The 27,713-nt window shown below is 45.2% G+C and overlaps 6 protein-coding genes across 6 annotated transcripts; 2 read left to right on the forward strand and 4 right to left on the reverse strand.

The window, feature by feature from the left end:
- Positions 1-236: 236 nt before the first annotated feature.
- On the reverse strand, positions 237-3,732 carry FPOAC1_003128 (uncharacterized protein; the record flags this gene model as incomplete). Its single annotated transcript, XM_044847699.1, has 2 exons — positions 237-984; positions 1,037-3,732. 2 exons carry the CDS (start codon positions 3,730-3,732, stop codon positions 237-239), a joined length of 3,444 nt encoding a protein of 1,147 aa, XP_044713615.1.
- A 2,931-nt stretch (positions 3,733-6,663) lies between these two features.
- On the reverse strand, positions 6,664-9,252 carry FPOAC1_003129 (uncharacterized protein; the record flags this gene model as incomplete). The annotated part of the gene is made up of 1 exon (XM_044847700.1): positions 6,664-9,252. One exon carries the CDS (start codon positions 9,250-9,252, stop codon positions 6,664-6,666), a length of 2,589 nt encoding a protein of 862 aa, XP_044713616.1.
- A 955-nt stretch (positions 9,253-10,207) lies between these two features.
- FPOAC1_003130 (uncharacterized protein) lies at positions 10,208-11,738 on the reverse strand (the record flags this gene model as incomplete). The annotated part of the gene is made up of 3 exons (XM_044847701.1): positions 10,208-11,126; positions 11,183-11,429; positions 11,486-11,738. 3 exons carry the CDS (start codon positions 11,736-11,738, stop codon positions 10,208-10,210), a joined length of 1,419 nt encoding a protein of 472 aa, XP_044713617.1.
- Positions 11,739-12,750: 1,012 nt separating this feature from the next.
- On the forward strand, positions 12,751-13,042 carry FPOAC1_003131 (uncharacterized protein; the record flags this gene model as incomplete). The annotated part of the gene is made up of 2 exons (XM_044847702.1): positions 12,751-12,919; positions 12,972-13,042. 2 exons carry the CDS (start codon positions 12,751-12,753, stop codon positions 13,040-13,042), a joined length of 240 nt encoding a protein of 79 aa, XP_044713618.1.
- A 6,888-nt stretch (positions 13,043-19,930) lies between these two features.
- On the forward strand, positions 19,931-23,689 carry FPOAC1_003132 (uncharacterized protein; the record flags this gene model as incomplete). The annotated part of the gene is made up of 2 exons (XM_044847703.1): positions 19,931-22,336; positions 22,388-23,689. 2 exons carry the CDS (start codon positions 19,931-19,933, stop codon positions 23,687-23,689), a joined length of 3,708 nt encoding a protein of 1,235 aa, XP_044713619.1.
- Positions 23,690-24,799: 1,110 nt separating this feature from the next.
- FPOAC1_003133 (uncharacterized protein) lies at positions 24,800-26,729 on the reverse strand (the record flags this gene model as incomplete). The annotated part of the gene is made up of 2 exons (XM_044847704.1): positions 24,800-26,521; positions 26,586-26,729. 2 exons carry the CDS (start codon positions 26,727-26,729, stop codon positions 24,800-24,802), a joined length of 1,866 nt encoding a protein of 621 aa, XP_044713620.1.
- Positions 26,730-27,713: the final 984 nt, after the last annotated feature.

The following is a 27,713-nucleotide window of genomic DNA, read 5'->3' on the forward strand; positions in this document are numbered from 1 at the left end:
AAAGTATCAGGCCGTTATTTTCCTGACCCACCTCCTTCTGCTAAATGAACAAAGAAACTGCTAAACTCCGAAAAACAGAGATATCCTCCCGCTAAACTTTTGCAACTTGAAACAAATAAAGGATGTTTGTGGAATAAGGTAGTGTTATCGGATGGGTATGTCGTTAGGTGTGCGATACGTCGCTTTGCTGTTGTTCCCAATAAGGGTCTTAGCATGAATATCGATCAAATGTGTCATCAGTGCTTCTCCTTCGGTGCACCATTCTCTCCCTCCTTATGTGGCTGAACGGCGTGACCGTTTACCCTCGCTTTTGGCTTGAGCGAAGACGAGCGCTTCTCGTTCTCTGGCTCCTCGGGGATTGTCGCAAATTTTTTGAGAACTTGCTTGAGAGCTGGCCGTCGGATAGGTTTAGCAAGAAACTCATCCATACCAGAGTCGATGCATTCCTTGACGTTGCTCTCTTCGGAAAAGGCTGTAAGGGCAACAATGGGGGATTTGTAACCCATCTCTCGAATAAGTCGGGTACTTTGTAGTCCGTCAACATTTGGCATTTGGACATCCATAAAGATCACGTCGAAAGACTGGTTTTTCTCCATTGTCGCCTTGACGAGATCGTATGCTTCCTGGCCATCTTTTGCAATGGTCACATCGTAAACGTCCTCAAGTTTCAGCATGCGGCTGACAACTTCAATGTTTGTCGAGTTATCATCTGCAACTAAAACACGTACTCTTTGACCATTCTTGTTCGCCATGGCACGGTCAATTTCAGCCATCTTTTGCTGTGTACTCTTGACAGCTGGAGGGTTTGCAGCAAAATAAGGTTGACTTAGGCCGACTAATCGAGGTTGAGGGTTGAGAGCCCCCGCCGACTTGGTCTCGGTGGCAGGTTTGGGAGTGCTAGGGGCAGTTCGCTGCAGTTCCAGATCGCCAGCATCTACGCTTGTTGGCCGGGATTTGACACTGCTTGAAGCAGTGCTTGAAGTCCTAGATCTGAACATTAGTACAGGCATATGCATCGTTGGCGATCATATCTTACCGGTCTTTGACGTATTTCAATGGAATATGCATAGTGAAGGTTGTGCCCACGCCCATAGTACTCCGTAACTTGATAGAGCCTCCCATAAGGCCTGCCAACTGGTGGCAGATACTCAACCCAAGACCAGTACCGCCGAACTTTTTGCTCAAGCCAAGATCTCCTTGGACGAAAGGCTCAAACACCTTTTGCTGCATGTGCTCCGGAATACCCGGGCCAGTGTCTTGAACCTCGAACTCGAAGATATACGATTTGGCACCCGGGGGAGGCGGCGTCGGTGATCGCTCACGGACTTGCACATGAGGCGTCGCCTTCGGGTCCCTAGGGTTGATAGAAAGTGCGGTTCCTGTGCTGCCGAATTTTTGTGCCGAGTTTCGACCTGAGGTTCCTGAATTCGCCGAGCTGGCGCTTCCACGTTGTCGAGGGCGTCCCGTCCGCGAGTTGTTTCGTGAGTTCTTGGATATTGACGATGCTCGACTATCATTCTCGGCAAGTGCTTCTGCTTCTCCGAGACACTTGATGCGTACCGAAACACTTCCATTGTGAGGCGTAAACTTGAGACTGTTGCTCACCAAGTTGATGATGACCTGGAGTATACGGTGCTGGTCACCCCACAAGCACATATCCTTGAGTCTTCCGGTTCCATGGGGGCCCAGTGCTGGCAATCTCGTCTCGCCATTTGTTCGATCTGGACTCGCACTAAACTCGACATTATCGGAGCTAATGAAATCTACTGAGAAATTGATTTTTCCTTCTCGAACCTGTTTATCAAAAATGGTCAAGATTTGTGATCGGATATCAGCCAGGCGAAACTCTCTCAACTCGAGGTTGAGTTGTTGGCCAATCTGGTTCTTGGAGAAACTCAACAAATCCTCCAAAAGATGAAGTAGTAGGTCGCCCGATTTGTAAAGTGTCTTCAACGACTGCTTGATCCGCACAATGTCATTCTCCTCCATGCACACGGCGCACATGCCAAGAATGCCATTCAAAGGGGTCTTGAGCTCATGAGAGATGTTGGCAATGAACAACGTCTTGCTCTCATTGGCTGCCTCTGCAGCCTTCTTGCTCTCCTCCAATTCTCTGGTGCGCTCGGCAACCTTGACTTCGAGAGATAGATATTGCTTCACTAATTCGTCGCTCATGTCGTTGAAGGTCCGTGTCAATTCGGTAAGCTCATCTGTGACAAAGTGTTTTCGATCATCGACCTTGGCGGGAATCTTGAACATACGACGGGCCACATCTCGATTCGAGCTGGGTCCATTCGATTTGCCCTGAAGTCGTCGGATGAATTTGGCTATAGGTCCCTTCTTTTTTGATCGTCGTGATTGGCCTCCAGAGCTTGGAATCTCGTCATCGAATTCAGAGTCGGAGTCGATAAACGAGTCTTCGTATCCTGGGGGGTTAATCGACTTTTCTGTGGCAGCCTTGAGTTTTCGAATAGGCAAAACACTGATGTGAGCACAGGGAACGATAATCAATGCTATCAAACCGACAGTACCAAAGACAGTACCAAGAAGGATATTCCGCAAAGTGTTTATCGGCTTATACGCTTCCCATTTGGCTTTCTCGACAATGACTGTCCAGTTTGCCAGGGGGGTCTGTGTTCGAGCAAAGCCAACAGCGACACGGGCGTTTTGTTCGTTGTGGGTGTTTATTAGAGAACTGGCGTTGCTGACTGTATTGTAATGCTTGGTGAATGAATCGAATGCTGCTGGATAATTCTTTACCGGAAATGCCCTGTTGCCATACTCGCTGACAAACTGATGAATATCGTGAAGATCCTTGTGTCCCTCTGGACTCTTTGGGGGAAGGACGAATTTGACTAGTACATTGCCAAATTCATCACGGTCAGGGGTGTACGTGGCATTGCTTGCTGGCTGTGTCTTGTTGAAGCGGTTGGATCGGTCTGTTGGTCCAATAAGTAGAACTGAGCCTGTCTCGCCCAGTCCTTCGCGGGATTCCTGAATTGAAGTGAGGGATTGAGCAAGAGTGACAACGCTCATATAGCCCAGAATAAAAGTATCGTTGTTGTCACGAACAGGAATGGTCACGGACAAGAGAGAAGAAGATTCGTTGAGAACCAGAGGACCGAGCAATAAACCTCCATCGCGAGCAATTCGAACATCGTCAAAGGCCTCGGCCGCATATGCGGTAGTGTTGTTCCGCACATTGTTCGGCCTTTCGAGATCAATATATGTAAGATTAGGGAACAGGCTTGGAGGGTAGCCGAGGTCAGTGTCACCAAGAAAAACATTAGATCCTTCCGAATCCTTGTAGGGGAGTTCAATCTCTGGTAGCGAAAGAGATGTCACATTGAGCAAAACGCCGCCTTTGGTTTTTGTGTTGTTTCTTGAATAGAGTCTTATCTGCAGCAAGCCCGACGTCGTGCTGACAGAAAGTGCGCTTTCGAGATCCTCACGGGCATCTGTCCACTCATTCCTGCCAGTGTTGTAGTAGTTGGTGAGTGCATTCTGGACAAGAATTCGAGAGGAAATGGTCATGGCGATGGTTTCAATAAGATCAAGCTCCGCCGAAATCCGGGACGCCTTGAGAGAAGCTGTAAGTTGCAGGCCATCGCGCTCGATATCGACGACAAAGCGGTTGACGTAAATCCATGTTGGAATAGAGACGATTGCGAGGGAGACGAGGACGGCGAGAAGGACGAGGGCCGCAAGCTGCTCACGAATGGCGATGCGCATGATAGGCAGGCTAAAAGAAAGGATGCGAGGGTCGAGCGCGACGACGCGGCATCGTCAACTTTGTTGGAAAGTAGTTAGTTCAAGGCGCAGACGATGGGATAAAGGTCGAGGAAGTGGTGCTCGAAAGGTTTGATGAAGGCAAAGGGCAGTTGTAGTCTATGGGGCGAAGATGAAGCTCGTCTCGGCACCTGCACTCTTGAACAGAAGTTAGGTGGATGCCAAGCTTCAACGTGGTCCTCTCTTGTCGTCGCTATCGCCGTCGTCTAGAATAACTCGAACTGCCTGTCGCAAAGAGAGGTTGCGATTGTGGACCGATGATCGACAGCACAGCCAAAGGAGGCGAAAGCTTTCTGAGCGTGGGTGTGCTGACTCGGTGTTTCCGGGGATGGCAACCGTTTCAATAGCGACCGAAAGATGCTGAAGAGTATTCCAGGACTGAGAATGCGTGCATCGCCCTTGTTGCTGTTGCTATCTGTGCCCGTGAGTGCTCAACTTCAATATCGTGCAGACTTGCTCTAAAGGAGCGAGTTGTGCGAAGTCGCAACTGCAGCTGACGGGACACAAAAGACTGTCCGGGATTTGGGATGTAAGAGCTGGGGAGGAAGGATGGGGATTGGGAGGAGAGTGCTGTGATCAGCGGAGGCTTTTTTGGGGGTGTGTGGTTTGGTTGGATGGCAGGTACTGTAGCAGTAGAGCAATAAAGCTTGGCCCTTTAGAGAAGCTACCCGACGCGTGGAGGTGCAGGCAAGGTGGTCTATGTCTAGGTCTAGGTGTTGGAGGTGGTGATTATAGTGACTGGTTTCAGTACTAAGGTATCATTCAGTTTCTGCCATTGATTGTATGACACTTCTGCCAAGGTTGATGTTCTTTGCTAGAAGGTTTTGCAGTCAAACTCTGCCAAGTCAAGATGAATATCAGGCATTCGTTTTCAAATGGAAATGGGACATGTCAGAAATACCATCCCCGTCGTTGCCGGAGTTAGCCCAGTTACAAACAGCCATGAAGCGGATTGCGCGGAGATGGGAAGAGCCAATTGAGTCTGGCGCCATGGGGCGGGGAGTTAGAATGGGTAAGTAGGTAGGTAAGCTGCAGGTGGACTATAGTGGACTATAGGTACCTATAGAGGCCGGAGTAAACCGTTGAGTAACCCACCCGTGGTTGGTTGACTTATCAAGTGGGCATGAATGGATTGAATGGTAGAGACTGGTTTAGCATGGCATTCATCATTCAATTCTTTCCATCAATATCTGCTCTTTGAATCCAACCAGAAGTTCTTGAATATATAGTGCATATTCATTCAGTGATCAACATTGAAAGAAAACAAACTCCAAACTAGATTGAGTTCGGCTACGGGTGATGAACATTGATGCAAGGATGAAAAGGGTAACGATCGTCCATAGCCTGGCCGATCGCGTGCATCGATTAACACAAACGAGAGCCCTGCGAGGAAAGAAATAGAGACAGACAGAAAAGGAAGAGAATAACGCACAGACAGAAAAAGAAAAAGAAACAGGCGGGCGGAATCAAGCGGATCTGGATGAATGCGACCGACAGGTGGTCTCTTCTCCGCCTGATATGTAGGTAGTCAAGGTTAAATGCTCAAGACCTCAAGAGCTGAAAGACGGATTAGGCCACTACATAAAGTTTAAATGTATGCATACGGGACATCAAGTACATGGCAGTTTTGTTTGATTTATTGACTCGACAAAGCTGACAGTTATTGTATCTCTCACTCTTTCGTAGATGGCAGGAATTTAATGTACTTTTCTGGTTATTATTATCAACAATGCGGATACTGTTTGAAACGTTGGTTCGATCCACCTCATTTCCAGTGGCAAAGTCGTTGAACTGTCAAATGTGCCTGGACTGTTGACCAGGACCCTTATGCCTTAGACCGGTTCTCTAGCCAGGGCACTTTTCCGTAGATGGAATTAGTTGTTTGGTAGGTAAACTCTGATATATAGTTGAACAGATATTTTACTCTCTAACTGTTCAAACGCTGATAGAGAATAAACTCTGCACTTCGTATACTGATATCCATTGAATAAATATTGATTGGTTTGCGGACATTACACCCCGGGTAGGTGTTTTGCTCCGTTTATTTTAATTTCCCCATCCAAGCAAAAAGCAAAAACCAAGCACCAAACACACCCCCCGGGTAAAAGGCGACAAATTAGCGACGTTTTTTATTCCTTCCCCCCACCATGGAAGCCTTTTCTATTTCTCGATCTGACTTTCATCAACAGATCGACAACTCTTCTTTACTTTACTCGGGGGAGGCTCCACTTTGAAAGACACCTTTAAATAACATGATACGATCCTTGGCAGATGAGGTTCTAGACTCTCCAATAAGAACCACCACAGCCTATCAACGCTCAAGATTATGCATTCAAAAGCCTGTACAGAACAATTGTCATTCAAAACGTCTTACTCTTGTTTTGACAGTTACCGGTGAAGTGGCTGTCTCTGAATATATACATACATACATACACATTCCAGTTATAGCCTGTATGGAATGAGGCAATGGAATCATCCGCCATTCTAACAATGCTCAACCCTCCATCTCCAGTCCTCCCATTCCAACCAAGAAACAAACCCTTTCTCTCTTCATGCTCAAGTAAACTAAGCCAGTGGTCAGTTTCGTCTATTTATCGCATTTCGAATTGTCATCATCCTTGCTTGACCAGTTCTGCGGATCTCGCGAAAGCCCTGTCCATGTAAATAGGTAGTAGCTTCGCTTCTTCCGTCTCTAGTCACGAATCACCACATAAATGCTGTTCAGCTGACAGGGAACATGACATTTACAAACTCTTCTTCAAGATGCCAAGTTTTCGTTTCGATTCTTCACCCACTAATTAGTCCAACTACCGGCAACATGGAGAGTACAGATCAAAGTCTCCGCTGTAGATAGACGAGATCATGACTACCACCTCAGTATCGCTCCATAATCCACTGCCTTCGCTCATCGACATTCAGCTCCTCCAGGAAAGCCGTCTCAGCATTCTTAATCTCGATATATCTTTGCACCACTTCTGCCCCAAGCAACCCTACCAACTCTCTATCTTGCTGTAGTGCCTGGAGCGCCTCTTGTATACTCCGTGGTAACCTTGCGCTTATATTGAGTTCTTCTCTTTCAGACAACGACAGTAATGCGGGATCCTTTGTGCAATCTCCCAAGACAAGCCCCTCGTTGTCAGCGAGTCCCTGCACGCCTGCTAGTATGATCGCTGCCAGTGACAGGTAAAGATTGGCGATTCCGTCGATGCACTTGATCTCCCAGTGACTACCTTCAACCTTGCGCAGCGGCACCTCGCGGTTCTGAGTGCCCCAGGCAACCCAAGTACCACCGGCCCAGCAGCCATCCACGGCCCTGTCATAACTAACCTTGCTGCTGTATGTAAATGCCGCGATGGCCCGAAGGTGCTTTAGAATACCAGCGTAGAAGGGCTCGTAAACGTCCTTCTCTGATCCAATGGGCGTTGAGATAGACATATGCATGTGTGCTGCTGTTCCACACTCCGTCTCATATGGCTTGGGATGGAGCGTCATGCGGAATCCTTTTGCTGTAGCACATCCACTGATAACATCTCTTGTGAAAAGAAGGTTGTCCACGGCCTCCAACGCCGGTGCTCGGGGCATCACGAATTCATATTGTCCATTGGAGCTTTCGGGGTGTATCATCTCGATGTATATACCAGCAGCATCAAGTTTCTCGATGGCATCTTCAAGGACCTCAGTCGCCGCTTCATGGTCCATAGCTCGGGTCACCGACCAAGCGTGTCCGTCCGTTTCGAGAGGTTCGTACCCGGCCGTCCCACAGCGACGGAAAAGGACTAGCTCGATCTCAAATCCGAGTGTGAACTCAAGCCCTTGGTTAGCTGCTTGGTCAATTGTCCTCTTCAAGAGAGTGCGTGTGCAGAGAGACGCTGCAGATCCGTTCTTCTCCTTGAAGTCGCCCATGACTGTGATATATCCCTTTCGGGGGCCAAGGCGAAGGGTGCTTAGATCTGGATGCAGCTTATACTCCCCTGTCGGTGTAACGCTGGGCACTGGACAGTCCCTCTGATCAATGCCAAGGCCAGCCTTGGTTACGCCAAAAGCAAAGTCCTCCCCGCTTCGCAGTAAAGACCATACACGACGCATGGGAATTGCTCGCACCCTCGACATGGCGGTGTAGTCGGTCCAAGTAACCTGCAAGAACCTTGGTTCTTCCTTATTCTTGAGGAACCGTGAGAGCGTTGCGATGTTATTCTGCTCCGAGCATTCAAGCCCATGGCTAGAATTTATGAGGAGAGGCTTGAAATCCAAGCCGAGGTCGTAGAGTTTGTTTGCGTTATTGAAGAGCATGTCTCGTGTCATCTGAGCTGCTTGTGTCCAAGAAAAGTCTCCCTTGTTGACATAATCAACCAGGACAGTCTGCAATACTTCTCGGAGCTGATCCACGGCTACGATGTAAGTCTCCGGGAAGAAATGTCCATCAGTACTCCAAAGGATCTTTGATGTCGGACAAAGCTCTAAGATCTGTCGGACAACCCCTTCTTGTCCTTCGCGACTGATAAAGGGGAACACTTCTCCGATATCAGCATAAACGTTTGCGTAAACGGTAGCCAGATATCCCAGCTCACGGGTAAATGGATAACTGGCGTGGAGCAAAACGATCGGGACGTCTGGGTATGTCTTGATGAACTCCTGTAGATGAGCGGGTGATGACTTGCACAAGGTAATATCGTTATCACCTAGACCAGTGTGGAACTGAATTGGCTTTTTATGCTCGTCCTCACTGTTTTGAATCAGACCGGCCAGGATGTGAAGAAAGTAGTCGTTGAGAGGCTCATGGTCAAGTCTCTCGAATATCTGAGCGCCGTCCTCTTTTCTGGCTTCAAAGATGAGCTGGAATTTTTGCATGATGATCTCAAGGTCGGTAACTTGAGTGACAGCAAGACCTGTTCGGTAGCAGATGACTGACTTGAAACCGACGATCTCAGGATCATCGAGAGCATCGTATATGGCATTCATAAAGTTCTCGACGGATCCAGAGAATGCTTCGGAAGGGTGCGAGAATTGTCCACAGGCCTTTTCGATGCAATCTGCCGCGACTTCTTCGATACGAAGAATACGCTTGTTGGGGCTCCTCGTGTAGGCATCAAGGGTATGGTATGGTTCAACATCAGCTGGGTCACCCAAGAGATCATCGACCAATATGTTTTCGATTCCTGAAAGGCATGTCTTTATCCACTCGTCATAGTTGCCCTTTTGTTTCCTTGTCACGGCAGCTTCGACGGCGTCCCAGGTCGGCTCAGTGCCGAGATGACGAGAGAGGAGCTTCACAACACGGAGATGAGCCAGGCCAGTCTTTGAGTCCACGATAGCATCTCCATTGGCCTCGGTAGCGATTGAAAGAAGAGGGTGTTTTCTTATCGCGCTGAGTTTGAGAAGAGGGTGGGCGTGATGGTCAATTATGGGTGTATTGTAAATGACCCGACGAAGGGCCTCTTCTGTATTGATTATCGGAGCTGCCATTTCTATCCAATACCTTTCAGACGTTGTCGTGAGCCACCGTCTTTAAGTGAGATACTGTCGATGTCTCTAAATTGCTCAACACAGAGATAGTGGACTGATTGACCCCCCTGGTGAAATGACGTGATGGTGTATTATTGATTTTTAGAGGCTCAGTGTCGCTGATTAGAAATTGATTAATGTAAAGAGAGTATTTTTGAACGAGACAGGCCGATATGAAAGAGATGCCACAGTAAACAGCTTTATAGTTGCATCAGGTTGAGTATTGCTGCGTACTAAGTCTCCCTGGGTAGTATTTGGGCCAAGATATTTTATTTGTACCCTGGCTTCTCCTCGTTTCACTCATCTTTCGATTTCGACAACGGCATCTTCAACTGAGACAAACGTGGCGGGATCGAATCAATTAGGCTTTGGCAAAAGTTCACCGTGATGGGTCTCACGTAAACTGAATGTGTATCGACGAAAAGGAGCCGAGACTTGCAGCTGTTAGAGCCATTGACTATTCTATTACTGGTTCATCTTGCATCGGTATTGCGACGATCAAGTGATGCTAATGCAGAAAGTACATGGTAACGTCGGTCTTTAGTCTTTGTTATCCACTCATAGTAAGCACCAACTTGAACCTGTAATCTTTATGTGAGGTCTAGTTTTAGTTTCTCTTTTGGTCTGTAGCAAATGATCTGGCCACTCTGAATGCCTAGTTACCTTTTCAAACATCAATAACCTGATCTGCAGAACAAACATTGCGCAATTGATACCACGATGTGGTCTAGTCAACATTACATAAATACTTCAACTATCTCAACAACTCGTATCATGAGCTGCTGTCCTAGATATATAGCCATAGGACAAAACGTATGTGAATGTTGGGTTGTGAGACGCTCTAGGGTAACCGCATGTGTAGTGTTAGGAATTCTCATGACTTTTGAAATCATTGTGATATAAGCACGATTACATTTCATACCATGCATATTTGTGTATCATCAACCGTCAGCAACCTCGTGGGGGCCAGCGAAGCTGTCAGAGCTATCAAGAAAGCAGCGGCTATTGCTAGACAAAACGGCATCCCAATCCACGAGCTTAAGCCAAGTCCAAACAGTGCCCCCATGCTTGTCTCAAAAATGAGGAACCACAAGATTTCACCAACTGCCAGCATTCCAAATAGAGTCCCAGCACGTCCTTTGTCCACCATTCCAACTAGCATTGCGCGGCACAGCGTGGGTAGACCAGAGCCGAGAGCCGCGATGGTCAGACCGGCAATAACAAAAGATTCATCTGTGACCATCATCATGCAGAGACAGCCGGCGAAAAACAAAAGGGAACTCGAACGAGCAAGAATTGAGTAACGGAAGTGAGCTGACGAGTGAGAGAACTTGGTCCACGTGTAAGTGATGACAGGTAGTAATATACACAGGGTGAGCAGCGTGACAAGGCTTTGCAGAGACACAATAAGTATAGATCGATGGAGGGGCCAGTCGAACTGTATCGGCATCAAGCGGATGATGATTTCTGTTTGTGTGGTAGCCAGCGGTATCGTCATGACAGCACCTGGTAGAAGCCAGACAAGAGGCCTAGAAAACATCGACTTGACTGTGTCCAGTGCTAACGCTTTCTCGGGTAGCTCAAAGTTGAGGTTGTCCAGCTCGAGACCGTAGGTGTACGGATCAATGCTTGCGGTACCATCATCCTGAGACTGTGTTTGCTTCAAAGTCTCCGGTGTCAAGACGATGAGAATAAAACCACCGACAGATATTAAGCTCAAGGATAAGAAGAGCGGTATCCATATGGAGGAGGACTGGACTAGCTTTCCTGATAGTACAGGCCCAACAAGCTGGGCGCCGAGAACAGATGCGACAACCCACTGAAGCCACGTTGATCTGACCAGAGGGGTCAGCAAATCGTACTCGTCGTCCCAAAAACAAGTATGACCTACCGCTTGTCTTCGGATACAACATCCGCGATGATGGCAAATACCATAGCTTCAGCAACACTCCTGCCTCCGCCAAATAGCAAGGGAACACCGATACCCCAAATGGCTTCGAGCGGGATATTGTCTGATTGCCAGCACACAAACATGGCGTAGCCTTGGGAGAGAAGCATGCTGGATATGCTTGCACCGAGTACAGGAAGACGACCGATTCGATCTGCGAGAAGCCCCAACGGTAAAGCTACCAGAGCGGCTGCATAAATGTCAGCATGAGGTACCTCAAAGAGTGTCGCGAATGGATGTTTGTACCGGAAATAGTGCCTGCGATTTGCATTCCCGTAACGATAAAGTTGAGTCTGTACTGCACTGGCTCATCTCGACAGGATTCTTCAGGGAGGAGCTCGGGGCTATCAACATGATGAACCTGTCTGCACACGATATCCTGCATAAGCTTGATAGACGGAAGGTCGCTTATCGAGAGGCCGAGTTGTATCATAAAGAGACATGTCGATAGAAAGGGAAGCAGGTAAGCCTGTGGTATGGTGAATGGACGAGACCACATTATGACATCTGTGGTGATTTGATTGAGAGAGTTTCATTTGTGCATGTCCAGAGAAAGGATCAAAGACGAAAGAAAAGATTTGTTACTAGCAAAAATATTATGTGGGTTATACTCCTTATTGTTTGGTTGAAAATATTGATTTCAATAGAGATAATAGAGGCTGCCTGGGGGAAAAAACGTAAACGCACAGCACATCTTGACACTGGCAGGCAACTACAAACCTGCCTTTACGATACACTTGAATTTTTAATCAAAAATAATCAAAGAGATCCGAAAACACAAACTATCTTGATTAATGGGTCATACATTGAATGTCTGATATTCAACTTGGTGAACTGCCTCCCCATGTGACTGACTGACTATATATTACTGAAGTTGAAAATGTTCAACAACTCAAACATATCTAAACAAAGTACGCAAAGATACCTACCAACATCCCCTGAGATTAAGTCTTAGCGCTGCTTTGTTTCTAATTCGGGCGTTCGAGGCGGACGAAGTGGTTGTTCTTGTGAACAAAGAAGTTTGGTGAGAGCAATTGAGTAGCTCACCAACAAAACAAATACTGCTAGCGACTGAAACAAGATCAAAATAGCAACTTGGAACAATGCAGGCAGAACAAGTATTCCGATAATGTCCCATAGGTATATTAATTCACATGCGATGCACTGTACTGTTGTGCCTCGAACACACATCTTGTTTCCATCTTTTCATTCTTCACAGAGCAGGCCTCGATTACGACGAACACCATTCATGTATAGAATACTGGTTGTTCGAAAGGTGAATTCTACAGAACAATAATATTAGAACAATCTCATGTTACCTCTGGAAGGGACATTCATTCAATCTTTCCTTCTACTATATTAATCGTATCTTGTCTGGTTACAAGTCTCATTCTACTTTTCAATTCTATAACCGCAACAGCCCTTCAGACGCTACCACCATCGTTCTACCATCCAGTAAGTTCACTAACACTTCAACATCCAAGAATGATACTAACCCTTCTTGAGCAATCATGTGTCGAGGCGAGAACGTCCAGTGTAAGGAGTGCTCACGACTGAGCACTCGCATCGTCCAACTCTGCATCCGCGGTGAGTTGATGGTGAACTGCCCCGAAATCATCGTCGAGGGCGTCAGTCTGGAAAAAGAGCAATGCCGTCTGTGTAGATACGGAAATGGCAAAGGTAAGATCATCATGCCCCCATCTGTACTTGCGAATGCTAACAACTATGACAGGAAATCTTGGAGGGCTTCCAAAGAACAACCCATGCCAGGGTCAGGGCCAGTTCGTTGGTCTCAAGGCCTGAAGCCTCGAGAAAGTTCTCGTAACTGTTCGAGTAGCGATGGAGAGAGCGAAGCATCCTCTCAGGCATCATTTCAGGCACCGTCCCCTGAAGAACCGCAGCTACGCCGCAGTATTTCGATTGCACAACAGTCAGATCTAAACCAAAGGATGAATCTTCTGGTGGTTGCAACTCAGGCCTAGAGCTCCAGAGCTCGATCAGAATCATTCATACAAGGTACTGTGGGATATGATATTCGGTTGTTGAGAAGCCCACGAATTAATTACAGTTGTGGTTTCGAGACAGGGGTGATGGATCAGTCTGGCATACTGCACCACCTATGAGATAGACATATGCATCTCGTCGACCACAAAACACAACAACATGCATGGTATAGCTATTGAGACCCGAGAACTAGTATGTAGCAATTCAAGAACCATTCATTTTGTGAAACCTCCATTCCTATCGGAACATATGTGTAAGCCACTTCTAAATATATTTGTTTACTGGGACCATCACAAAGTTAGCCATTCCCAATATTCTCAACACCATCATCAGTCACGAATATGTAATTCTTACTGCAGATCCTAATCATCCATATTTATCATATAGACCAAGGTAGCCTGCATAGAGGCGTCATGCCCTCTTGTTGCCGCTGTTCTTATCATACAATAAAGGGCTGACTGTCCAAGCAAACATTGACGCAAGGACCTGTCCCGATGGCTGGGTAGGCTGTATTGGCTTTACTATAAACGCCATCAGGAATGATTAAACGTCGGGTCGAGCCAGATTTATATATGTCTTTGGAGTTCTCGCTCAGCCATGGCTTGGATGGTATTGTAAATGTCGTTGACAGAAAATGATGCATCAATATTGATCATATTTGACAGCCTCAGCCTCAGCCCCAGACCGTATTTTTTAACCTGCATATGCACGCAATATCCAAGGCACACCAATTAGCAGTCTGGACAGTTATCCCCACCAGCTTGACACTTGAGATGATGCAGACTACAGCCACGTTATGCCAGAAATGGTTGACTGAAGGGATTGAAGTGAGCTGAGCTGACAGGGGATGAGACTAAAACTAGTGCAGAGTTGAGAAGGAGATCTCTCCCGGTGACGACACAATATAAATATTGGGTGAGTCCCGTGGACGAGGAAAGGTGAGACTCAAGGTAATGTCTCAGACAGTTCCGAGACACGGCAGCCACTTATATGCCTTTTCTTTGTCGATCCCTTTTCTCTTTGTCGTACCTCGATCCTGATCTGATCCTGTTCCATGGAGCTGGGAACTATTAAATCGTCCAGCACTGGAGAGAAAATGCCCGACAGTGACTGTGGCAAAGACACCGATTAGCACTATAGTCACAGGATTTTCGTCTCAGTATTTGTGTTTGCTGTAGGATTGAAGATGGAGTGGAAAATAGGAGGCTGCTGAGGGGCGCAAAAAACCGTCAACCAACACATGTTAGTTGGGATATTTTAGTTTATGAGTCGGGGTCCGTTTTTGAGTTTCCACACGCAGCCACACAAGGCCTAGAAAATGAGTGAGCTTCTAGTTCATTTATGTGATCTAGGGAGGCACTGTAGGTTGCCGGTCAATACAAAGCGTTGGTGCAACGTGAGCGACGGGAATGAGCATGATAATGTCCTTGTCATTCGTGTTGCTATAGGTACTGATGATTTGATATCCGTGTCATTATCAATTATGCCATAGTTTTGCAGGATTGTCGGTAGTTTAATTATTCTCCATTGTTTGATGAACCCTGGTTATAGACTTGGAGAGATAAACGGGAGCAAAGGCCCGAAGAGTCACTAATGCACCACCCTGATGCTATAGGTTATAAGGATTATAAATCCTAGCGTTAGTATAAGCCCTATATTGTGCTAATTGCGGAGATTACTTCCCTTTTAATAGTTAGATTAGGTATTTATTTTTATAGTATTTTTTTATATAAATTAAAGTATTAATACTTTATTTAATAATTAATTAGATATTTATTCTTTTATATATATTCCTTTAGTTTATTATAAACTAATAATTTAAGCTTAATAAGCTTTTTTTTTTAAAAATAATTTCTTAAGTAATATAAATAATTTAATTAAGACTTTTTTTAATTAAATTCTCTATATTATAATTATTATTAATTTAAAGCTTTATTTAAATCTATAAATTCTTAATAAAATTAAAGTCTAAGTTATAAAGTATTTATAGAATAATAAAGATATTATATTCTTATAGCTATATTATTATATAATAGCTACTATATATATTAGCTTTATTATATATAAAATAAATCCTTAAATTAAATTCTAAGTATTATAATTATTATAAAAAAGACTTAGCCTTATTAAGGGTAAAGGTTATATAGTTAAGTAAGTTAATAAGTATCTTAGACTTATATAAATATAATAAACCTTTTTAATAACTATAAATTATACTTTAAAATATAAAATTATTTCTTTTTTATTATATCTTTATAAAGAAAGTTAAGTCTTTATATTAATATATTATATAGTAATAAATACCTTTTATAATATTATAAAAGAATAATTTATTAGAAAATACTATTATACCTTTAATTTAATCCTTTTTCCTTAGTTATTAAGTTAAAAGATAATAATATATTTATAAATAAAAGTTTTATATTTTAATATTAATTTATATTTATAGTTTTAAAATACCTTAATAGTAATTAAGGTCTTTTATAATAATAGTTATACTATTATATTTAATATTTTAAAAATTAAATATAAAGAATTATAAGTTTAATTAAGGGATATTTCTATAGGCTTAATTTACTATAAGGAAATCCTTTAAAGACTATTTTTATATATTAAATAGGTAATAAAAATATAGTCTAGGCTTAGCTTTTTAAAATATAAGAGGGTTTTTTAATATATAATTAACTTAATATTAAGTAAAAAGTATTATATTTACTAATTCTTTTATCTTAAAGCCTATTTATTTATAATACTTTTAAATAATAATATAATTATCTTATAATAGTTCTTTAGCTTATTTTTAATATTATTAACTTAGTTATTATTCTAAAGGAAAGTTTAAAAGTAATTATTATATTAAATTAAGACTAAGGCTTTTTTCCTAGCTAGATAGAAAACTTTAATTATATATATTAATTTTATTATATTTATTAATATAAAGATAATAATTTTAATATTAAAAGTATTATTATAATATTCTTAAAGTCTTAAGGTTATAAAAGACTTTAACTATAATTAAAACTACTTATTAAAACTCTACTTATTATAAGGTATATTATTTATATTTACTTAAATAGTTATTATATAATATATTTATATAATATTTATTAATCTTTAGAAAAAGCCTTTAATTAAGCCTAAAACTTCTTACTAAACTTAAAATAATTATATAAAAAACTAATATTTTAAAATTCTAATAATTTTAATTAACTTTATTATTTTAGCTATTATAATTAAATAAATAGCTAATTATTTATTATAGACTATTAAATAGTCTAAATATCTTTATAATATAAATAATTATCTTTAAGTTTATAATCTAGAGTATATAATTACTTAACTATATTATCTCTAGAAATACCCTTTTTTATATTAATAATTTAATCTTTTAATCTAGCTTTTAATATAAGGTATTAAGTTACTTTTCTTTCTATAAGACCTAATTAATATAATCTAATTTAATAAAGTATAAAAAGACTAAGACCTAGTAATTAAATTAAGCTAGTATAATATTAAGCTTATTACTATATATACTATTAACTTTAGTATTTTTAAGCTCTTTTTAGTTTCTATAGGCTAGGGCCCTAGGGCTATTATCTATAGGGTTAAAGCCTGCCTAGTAAGATATATTTATATAGACTATTAATAATTAATTACTATTATATAAGTAGTTAATTAAAATAACTTATATATTATATTAGCTTTAAATATTAGTATTAATAATTTCCTTATTTTTATTATTATATTATAAAAAAGGGAGAATTTTTTACTATTTATTTAGAGCTTATATTCTTATATAAGGTTTAGACTTATATTAAGCCCTATAGTATTACTACTTTTACTACTATTAATACTATTATATTATTATTAAATTTTTAAGCTTATAGCTTTATTTACTATAAGTTATATATTTTAATAAAAGACTTTAAAATTTATTATAAAGTATAAAATTTAATTTAAAATAATATAGCTTTTATTATAATAGTTATTATAAAAGGTAAATTATAATATTAAAATTAATATATTAAAAAAGGAATTAAGCCTTTTAAAAATTATAGCCTTATTATTATAATATTATAAAAATTATAGCCTTATTATATAGATTAATATAATAAAGTTTTATTTAATAAGGATTTTTAGTTAATTAAAAACTGGTTAAAATTAGCCCTTATGGCCCTTTTTAGTAAGGCAGGGGGAGCCTAGAGGTATCAGAGGGCCCGTTTTTCGGGTTTTGTAATCCTTGTAACCTGTACCTGCTGTAATTACAGCGCACACAACACGTGGAAAGCTCAGACTGCTGATCATTGTACCCGTTCAGTATGTATCCAATGTATGTACATTATTAAAAACGCGCGTGTTGCCGCTACCTATGGAGACTGCTTCTTGTCAGTGAAATCGGGATTGCGATCGTCACCATCTTGCATCATCCCCAAAGACACCTCGAGACTCGGATCCCATATCCCAGGTTCCATCGTGACACCATTTGCAAGAAATACTAGGGGCAGCCAACATTCCATTGATCCACGTGGCTTGTGGAGCAACTCAGTTCAGTTCAATTGAGAGGTTCCTCAAGTACCTCGAGTAGAGTTCAGTTCTGGCTAGACGGGCTATGTACTGTAGCGCGAGCATTGACCTGCGGTGGCTGGCAGCACATCGAGCGTAGGGGCCGGTATCTGATACTGGACGGTGCGGAACCGTAAAGTCTAAGCTAATGAGCTTGCCCGAGCAGCATTGTGAGCCCATGGTCTTCGTCTGTGCGAGAACTGTCTGTATTAATCAATAGAGACAGACCAATGCTGTGAATTGTATGGCAAGGAAATACCTACCTAATAGTTGCAGTGCAAAACAGGAGAATATCTGAGACAATAGAGGATGATACGTTTCAACTTCCAAGAGAAACCACGTTTCACAAGGAGGGAGGAACAACTTTAAAATTCTATCCGACGATCAAAAATGCACAAAACTAGAAACATGTCCGCCGCACAGGCCTATTAATGTCAGGTAGTTCATGTCAAGACCTCAAAATCTGCATGCGCAATGGCTTTTTATCGTTAGTCATGGACGATGGGAACCGTAGGGACGGTCTTGCCGAGAAAGCCATAAGAAGGATTGAAGACTAACTTGGTAGCCAACATGACGGAGTAACTGTCCGACTAGGCTAGATGGAACATGCTAAAAGTCAATTAATTTGCCTTGTAGACTGTAATAGCCACGGAGGCAAAGCCATTATTACCCAAAGCATTGCATTGTATGCACTGCATTGCATGTACCTACTGGGTGGAGCAGAAACCGTACATGCTCGAATTACAGAAGCGAGAAACCTTACCTTCCATCCTTTGACGCAACGTTAATCAATTAGATGCACAACAGCGACACCACCAAAACTCCTGAATACTGGAGTCCCCCCCCCTTATTATTCCAATTAAGAGACCAAAAGAGTCCCTGACTCAAACCCTGCGATACTGTCTAGCCCTTGTCCAGGAACGGTGGGCGCTGTGGATCTGCTTCACATCATGAGCCCAATCATGGCATCGTCTATCATCGCATCTTATCCCCAGCTGGGTTCGTGGAAACATCGAATCCATCCACCATCATCCCATCCTTGTCCTCAGCCTAGACCCCTTCTAGGCCTCGTCGCAAATCCCATCACCTAACAACGTCTTCAGTGGGCGATGCGCTGATAGTGCCCGCGTTATGGTGTCGATTCTGTCCCCCATTAGACCATGTACCGACCTGTACCTCATGGCTCCCAGACAGGGATGGCTCCATCCCCGGACAGCCAGAACAGAACACTTTCAGTCCTTACTTTACTAAGTCTTAGCTTAGTCTCGTCTGGTCCAGGGGCTTGCATACATACGATCCGCCGCCCGAACGAGACCCTTAGCAGCAGCCGAGCCCGCGAGCTTGGACAAACAAGGAGACCTGATCGACAACGCTCACGCCTCTTCCTCAAGCTGCTATCCTCTTCTGCCTTTATTCGTACCTCGCTCGACTTCTTTCTTTTCCCCTCCTCTACTTTTGTCCTTATCACAGGCTGACTGTTTGTTCTGGTTACCTATCGATCGCATTTGCTTTTGCGACACTGCAACAATCTACCTAGGCATTTTTTTGGCATCCTTAATCGCCCAAGGTACGTCTATTCCAGCATTACTTCCCTCCCCATCTCGATCATTTCCTTTGCTTCCCACCAAACAAACACGATCAACGCATGTAGCCAAACTGCTTCTGCTGCTGACCTGCAGTCACATTGATCCCGTCGGCTTGCAGCGTTTGGCGCTTCCGTGTCCGGCAGCTATTGTCTCGCACAATGGTTGATTTGTCGTACATCTGTGACTTGTGGTTACGCAAAAGCAACTCTCCGTTCCCTGCGCTCCGCTCTACTCCTGTGCTTCAGACTACGTCTCATGCGACTTTCAACTAACAAAAATCAGCATTGACCCGTCGGCCAATATCGTTGCCGTCCACCCAGGGCGAATCACACTCATCCCCCCCAGCATTTCGCAAGCCGGCAGGATAAGAGCTGGGACCCCAATTCTAATTCTGCGCCTGCCCGATCCCGATTGCGCCTCACATCGCACAAGGCAATCGAAAGCCTACAGCGACCAGACCCTGTCCCCGACTCTATTTTTTCTTCTTTTTAGGGGTGACCTTTGCAGGTCTGCCCGCCAACAGATATAGACTGCAGCCATGGCGACCTCAAATGGCGACCCGAATGTGTCGCGGCCAACATCTGGCATTATCTCTCCTCGCGACGTGAGATCTAGGACACAAAGTTTCTCCAGCGACCGACCTTCAACCATCGCCCACAGTCTCATGTTGTCACCGTTGTCTGTATCACCTACAGCGGCCTTCATTGCCGCGTCGGCCGCTTCCCAAATAATTACAAACGACCATGATAGCCACGCCGACACTTGGTATGATCAGCATGGGATTGAGCCAGCCAGCGAGCCCGCACTTGTTACGATAGAGGCACTTCAACTTGTCAATAACTTTCTGGATCAATTGCTTTTCAACTTTCTATCCAAGTCGCACGCTACCACACTCGCCAACCTGCGACCGGCCGTTTCTGAGGTACTGAAACCCAAACTAGCGAAAGACGCGGTCAACAACGCTGATGAGGAGCTGCGTGAATACCTTGGTGAAGGCGATGAGGAGGACTACGTTACGCCCCAAGGCGACAAGGCGCGCGACTGGGACCTGGAACTGGTTTGGAAGCGCACCCGCCTTCGATGCATGGTCTACTCTTCTCTGGGCGACATGGAGGAGGAAGACGAAGACCTCTACATGGAGCAGGAAAATCTTGAGCTTGGTGCCAATGAGCAGGCCAGCGAGGTTATCTCACCCGCTGTCGCAATCTTTCTTACCTCTGTTTTAGAGTATATGGGTGAGCTGACCCTGACTGTTGCGGGTCAAGCCGCATACCACAGATTGCGGACGAAATGCCAGAAGGAGATCAGCGAAGGAACCCGAAACCCTTCCGATGTCGCTGACCGCATTGTCGTGGAAGAGCAAGACATGGAGAGAGTAGCACTCGACCGAACACTGGGGCGACTGTGGAGGGGTTGGAAGAAGCGGATACGATCGCCTGTCATTGACCTAAATGGCCGCCCCTTTTCAAGGGCGTCCGACGGGCACCCGAGACAAGACAGCGTAATCAGTGACTCTCCTGCCCTCAGTGGGACCGCCACCCGTGATCTCGAAGAAGAACCGGAAGCTGAAGTTGAGCCATTTCAGATTGCACTTCCAATGGGAGACAAGGATGTGGATGAGATTGAGGTTCCGGGTCTGACATATTACAGTGATGAGGATAACCAAGAAGAGGAGGAAGATGCCACAGAGGAAACCAGCGGTCGTCGACCGAAGAGTTTGTTCATCATGCCACTGGGAATCTTCCAGGGCCTTCCTACGCCAACTCTGACGCAGCCCAACACACCTGATTTCACTGGTCGTAAGCGTTCGAACTCACTCCCAACGCCCGGCTCTTCTCCATATCGTGCCGTCGTCAAACGCTCAAAGGAAAATGTTCCCACCTTGACGAGCACTGACGAAGATACGAAAAAGCCGTCTGAGGACGACAAGGCCGAGCAAAGCGGCATCGAACAGCCAAAGGAGATCGAAGAGGAGAAGTCGAAAGATGAGCTGGTCCCAGAGCCCGTGGTGAAAAAGAACCAACGACTGTCAAAGATCATCACAAGCCGCATCCAGTCGCGACAGGAAACTGCTGAGGAAGACCCAACCTACGAGAAAGCAGAGATATTGACTTCGGCTCGTGTGTCAGTGGCTGGAAGCTCTTCGCCAGCACTCTCTGACACTGGCGGCCCTTTCCCTCTCAAAAGGTCCTCAAGTGTGCACTCGGCTCGCCTTATTGATGTGGCTGGTCCCAAGAGCCCTGGCGGTTCTCGCTCGCCTTCAGCTGATGCGGCAGATCGCATCCGCCGTGCAAGCCTGACGATTCCTTCCAGTGGCAGCCTCACCAATGTCGCCAGTGCAGCTGATGCGCAGGCGCCGAACACCCTTACGGCTACACCGCGTCCAGTTGTCACAGTTCCCAAGAGCCGATCCCCTGTCGATGCTATGCGAGGCTCAGTACCTAGTGCCGCAACCATTTCTGAGACGGACGAGGAGAGTGATCGAAATCGGATTCGGGAACAGAGGCCTCACAAGTATTTGGCCTACCAGCCATCTACTCCAACCGTCCCCGAAGCCGCTTCGCCCACTGAGACTAAACGGCCTCAGGGTATTGTTGGAGCGCCACAATCGCCAGTCCTTCCGCAATCATCTTCTGCCCAATCAAATCGTAACGCTTCACGGAATGAAAAGGTCCCTACGTCCCCTACGCACAGCATTGGTATGGTCTCGGTAGAGCGCTCAAAAACAAGAGATTCGGACGAAGAAGGTGGAAACGCGCAGACACCACGGCCAACTCACACTTCCGGCTCATCAGCCTCATCCGGTATCAGTCGTCTGAAGGCTGTTAGGACCTCTGAAGATAGTGGTAGCCGCTCCAATATGGCTCGTAATTTTGAGGAGCTGATACAGAGTAACCAAACCATCACATATACGTTGACACCCGAGAACATGCGCAACATGGATGTAAGTAAAGCGGCATTGTTCAAAGCATCACTGCGCTAACAAGGATGACAGCACAACCAGCCTCTTGATACCTCGACTTTCAAGGGGTCAAGGAAAGGCGAGGATAGTCTTTCGCACCACCGATCCAAGTCTTCATCGGCGACAAATGATATGAAACGGTCATCTCCACACACCCGGCTTACGGATGACAGGTCAAAGCCTTTCCCAGCCCCTAACACAGGAAGACCGCGCATGTCAGCTGCGCCCAGGGACGCTCGAGTGCCTAGCGAATCTACCGCAGATTTTGCAGACTTTATCAAATCTACTGGTCCTGCGGGAGAAAGCCGGCCAATCCAACGAAATGTGAGCAACCCATATACCCTTGGCAAGTCCAGCCTCGATAGTCGCCGAGTTTCGTCGGCAAGCAATCGGAATCGCTATACACCGCGTGAGGCTGTGACGCAGTCTCGTAATGGCAGTTCGGATCTAATCGACTTTATCCGACAGGGACCCCCGGGCGCAAATAGCAACCGTATTCCTCAGAACATCGCACCTTGGGACACGACCGGTGCCCCAGAACCATCGGGTGGTAAGGCCGTTGATGCCAGCATCCCCGATATTCGATACAGTCAAGCCTCAACCCACGGTACCGAGTCATCGATGCCTTCTATTCACTCATCGATCAACTCCAATACAGCTCTTCTGAAAAACAAGGGCCAATCTGCTCCTACTAACAAGATGTTTGATGATGATGATATGATGCCAAAGCGCAAAACTCGACGTGTCAAGGACCCTTACGCCATCGACTTTAGTGATGAGGATGAGGAGGACGACGAGGTTTTGCTCGCGACGCCTAAACCTCCTATTAAGAAAGAGGAGAGTTTGGCAGAGTTTCTCATGAACTGCGAACCTCCGCCTGAGCCAGTCTCGGTTCCCATCTCTGAAAAGATGCCAAAGAAGAAGGCCAGTGCACCAAGCCTCATGGGAAGATTCACTCGCAAGGAGAGTCAATCCAATACTGCCCCTGCGTCGCCTAAAGCCAACGACACCCGATCACTCAGCAGTCGCGCTGGTCTCAGGAATTACATTCCCATCCAAGTCAACATCCCATCTGGTTATGACAAATATGGAATGCCCATTGGCGAGAACCAATCTCGACCGGCGCCTGTCTCTTCGGCCTCCTCTGGGCGTCGCGTGCCCATGAAGAAGTTTGAGCCCCGAGATGCAACCTCGAATGTTTCCCGAACATCAGATCTCGCAGCGTTCCTTCGATCCTCGGAACCGCCGCCTGAGCCCATAGCTGCCCCTTCTCCGCCCGTGAAAGAAGAGAGCGGAAGCAGCCTATCTAAGATGTTTAGTCGTCGAAGAAAGTAACCAGCGATTAAATCTGCTGTTTCTGTGCTTTGATTGGATTGGCTGTCGGAGAAAAATGGTTTGAGACGAATATTTATATGCTCACGAGCTCATGTACTTTTAATTTCTTTTACTGGATGTCTACCTGTGTTTTCAGGAGTCTCAAGACTTGCATTCAAATACTGTACGGTCGTTGCCACCACAGGGCGAAGCTTACTGTCTGGCTTCTCTGCGTTTTCAAGGAATACTGGCCTTGTTGCACTTCTGGGTATCTTGAAGAGCGGTTTTTTTATCATGTCTTGTCATGGGTGCGACATTACATAGCGTGGATTTTGGAGGGGGGAAAGGCGGACATTTGAAATGGACATAGGCAAAAACAAATGTGTTTATCCTTGGACTTATGAATAGATGGTCCGTTGTCCGCTCAAAGAATTTTGCAATCATTGAGCGGTACCTACTGTATATGATTTCCGTCTTTGAAATCCTTCAGTGATTGGATAGTGGGAGTACTTGAGCAAGTTCGCTTACTGTGGTGTCACCACTTGCTTGGCTCCCACTTATTAACAGAGGCACTCCCAAGACTGGCACTTTTTTCTTTTTTTTTGCGCATTGTGCTTTGAATCGGCTTTGAGTCTGTACGATGCGTTGTTAAACTTGGTCTATAGCTTTGAGCGGGCGTTACTATTGCTACCAGCCCAATGGCAGCGGCATTTACACATGTGACACATCATTGGGATTTGAATTTACAATTCATCCATGCCCTGCATATAGAGATGGCCAGCTTCTCTTGCTCAGGGCGTGTTCACCCCACTAGGACTAGGTATATTGGCATCGATATTCTCTGGTCTTTGCCCGAATTTAGTAATATTCAATGTTGTGTGACGCAGTCTGACTCGGCTCGACACAGAGCGAGATTGAATGTGTAGAAGCTCACTTGCGTATATTGAAGATACTCAACGGGTACCACTTGAAGGTACAGAGTAAAAGAAACATTCCCAGCTCATTCAGTTGCAATATTTATTCAGTATTGTGTATCTACTAGACTAGTATTTGCAGTTCAATGATGAGGAGTAGCACACTGCCCCTTCAATCTTATTATTGAAGGCCTCGTTGTTACTCAACCGAGGCCAGTCACGTTACAGAATTTAATGCCGAGGGGGTAGAATATGACATGTTGAAGCCATGTGCATTACCACTACCCATGTTCATCGTTCGGTAAAGCGAAGGCCGCATTTTGACGAAGTTGGAGTCTGCCTTCTGATCCTCTCCACTCGCCGGTAAACACTCGTCAACTCCTTGACTTGACGGCGCCAGCATTTCGTTTGGTGGGCCAATAGCACTTTCTTGCACATGAGAGGGGCTATTGGTCTGGTATTCCATCTCCAAACTGCAACATCGATAGTTTGGGAAACCTGGAAGAGGGAAACCTGGGTCAAACGACATGAGGACAATAGGCCTCAATTGACCAGAAACCATGTGGGTTGGCGAATAAACCAATATCCGCTCATCCATACTCCATTCGACTCCTCTGATCGGCTTTATTGGGTTGACAACACCATGCAGCTGAGCCAGTACACCATCACAGTGGTACAGGTGCTGATCTCGTGGCCAAAGTTTGACTGACGATCCTTGTTCCTTGGGTTGTACTCTGAGTCGCAGTGACGGGTTGCAAGCTTCAGAGACAAGATCAATGAATGAGCTGCATGATGGATTGTACGAACGGACAAAGCACTCGTGAAGGGTGTATGTCTTAGTATCCTTCGGACCATCACCAACATGAAAATCCTTACATGCTCGTTCTTCCATGTAAGCCTTACTATCCCATTCCTCTTCAATAGAACTTCCTTCCATAGATCCTAGCTGCATTGAAGGAAGAGGAGGTTCTTGTAAATTATCGGCCTCTTGTTGGCCAAACTGAAGCTCTTTGGTGTAGCATGTCCTCTGACTGCCTGCATTTCCAGGACACCACTCCTTGCGTATCTCAACGATAGATACTTTGCCAGTTTTCTCACTTTTGCTGAGTTGTAGAGATGTCCAACGCCCATCTACCATGCCCTCGGAATCATGGCGGCGCCAGAGATTGCGCATCAGAGGCTTCTCGCATCTTGCTTGCACAGCATCATGCACGGGAAATCGTACAACCTGGTAGAAATTGTTGCATGTGTCATCTTCGGCCCGCGTTTTCAACACATTCGAAACGCAATAGAACTGGCCATCGATGATCTCAAAGCAGATATCTGACCCTATATTTGCCGCGTGAAAGTTCCACAAGATCAGTTGTGAATCTGACCATTTACGCGTCTGGAGATTGAGGCAATGGAGGCCCCATCGGCTGGAACCTTCGAGTGTCGAATGTGACCTTGAGCCCCAGAATAGATAGTTCTTGTCGTTACGTACAAAGATGGGATGCATCGAGCATGGCCGCTGTACAACAACCCAGCTGGGGTTCTCCCTCAGCTCAAATATGATGAGCCAGCTGCATGTGGTCGAATCTTCGAGCACCTGTGTGGCGAGGCATGACAAAACGCCCTCAGCGCAATACAGAGGCTCAATTGTATGCGGTCTGAGATGATCGTAATCACGGACTGCAAGCCTGAGAAGCAGAGACACATCAACCGCCAGTTCAGTCGTGGGTGTCTGTTGTAGGGTGTTTAGAACACGCAGATGCTTGTGTTCGATGGTGTAGCACAAGTGGCCGTTGGTATAGATGAAGTGATCTGCCATGGCCACTATGGCAACCGCCCAAGGCTCAGCAGCGCGAACGGACAATCGCCGCTTAGCCAGCTTACGAAACGCCTTTGGGTAATCGCCGCTTGTATGAACCTGCTGAGCTTCTGCCGAGTATGGGGCTTTCTAAGCTCTCGTCAGCGAACTAGCTCAGAGAGTAAGACAAGACATAGATAGTGATATGACGAACCATGAGTGCAAGCCGGCACATCCGTCTGTCGTAGAGAATGCAGCTGAGAAATCGACAACTCAATGCCATATTGAAGACGTCCTCAACCTCGAGTAGCTCGACGAGGAGGGAGACAATTTCGACAGGTAGCTTCAAAAGGCTCATGGCGACACTGCAGGAGGAAAAGGGAGAGATCTTTTAGAGTAATACAAGGTCATGTTCACCAAAGCGCTGAATACTGGCTCGTGTATAGATATGAGGCTATTCCGAATGGCTCAGGGCACTCTTAAGTCTCTTCAAGAGGGGAAGAATAGCAGAGCCTCAACGGAGCCTCGTTTTCTAATGGCACCCCAGTTAGAGCACGCCATCAAAGACCGCCCCATGTCTCTGTCCGGTTTAAACCGGTCAACGCAAGGACAATCAGAGTTTGAAGACTGGAGCTGCTGGTTTGCTAGGCAGGCATCGGGTTTTAATGAGGCTCTTCGGCGATGGGAAAGATCACATGCAGTTTGGTAGTGTATACGTTCATGGTGTAAGACAGGCATTGAGAGTAGAGTCATTGTCATTATAAGTCTGTGCTCCTTGTGCAAAATCTCTTGATCATGGATGAGTACGTCGAGTTGGTGTAAGGGCCAAACTAACTGATCGAGGGGTTACCTATGCAGGTTACGCATGCATATTCCTATTTGCGTCGTTGGGTCAGTTGCAGGTGCAGCCAGTATGGGAAACCTTTGCGGCTATTGTGGTGATCGTATTATAAACACCCTGGCCATAATCCCTGACCCTACCAGGTATTGTCAGCAAACTATTTGTGTTCGGCACATGTCTGCATCAGGATACGGTACCTGCTGATGCCTTTCTTCAAGCAAATAGATCAATTGACCAATACAAATTCAGAAGCTTGCAGTAGGAACAATGTTTGCGTGGTTATACAGATCCCCGCAATTTTGAGCCGCATTCGACATGTCCAAGGTTCAACGCCCGTTTTCGAAACCAGGCTCGGAGCCTGATCGCTTTACTATCGTTACATAGCTCTGTAGATAATTGTGTGCACTTGTTGGGAACTTCGTATTTCTCACAGTGATCAGACATGTTCTCAAAAGAGCAACAAGATTCCTCATGACGACCGGCATCACTCAGGTCTTTTAT

This window comes from Fusarium poae, chromosome 1, assembly GCF_019609905.1.
Source record: "Fusarium poae strain DAOMC 252244 chromosome 1, whole genome shotgun sequence".
Taxonomy (NCBI): Eukaryota; Fungi; Ascomycota; class Sordariomycetes; order Hypocreales; family Nectriaceae; genus Fusarium; species Fusarium poae.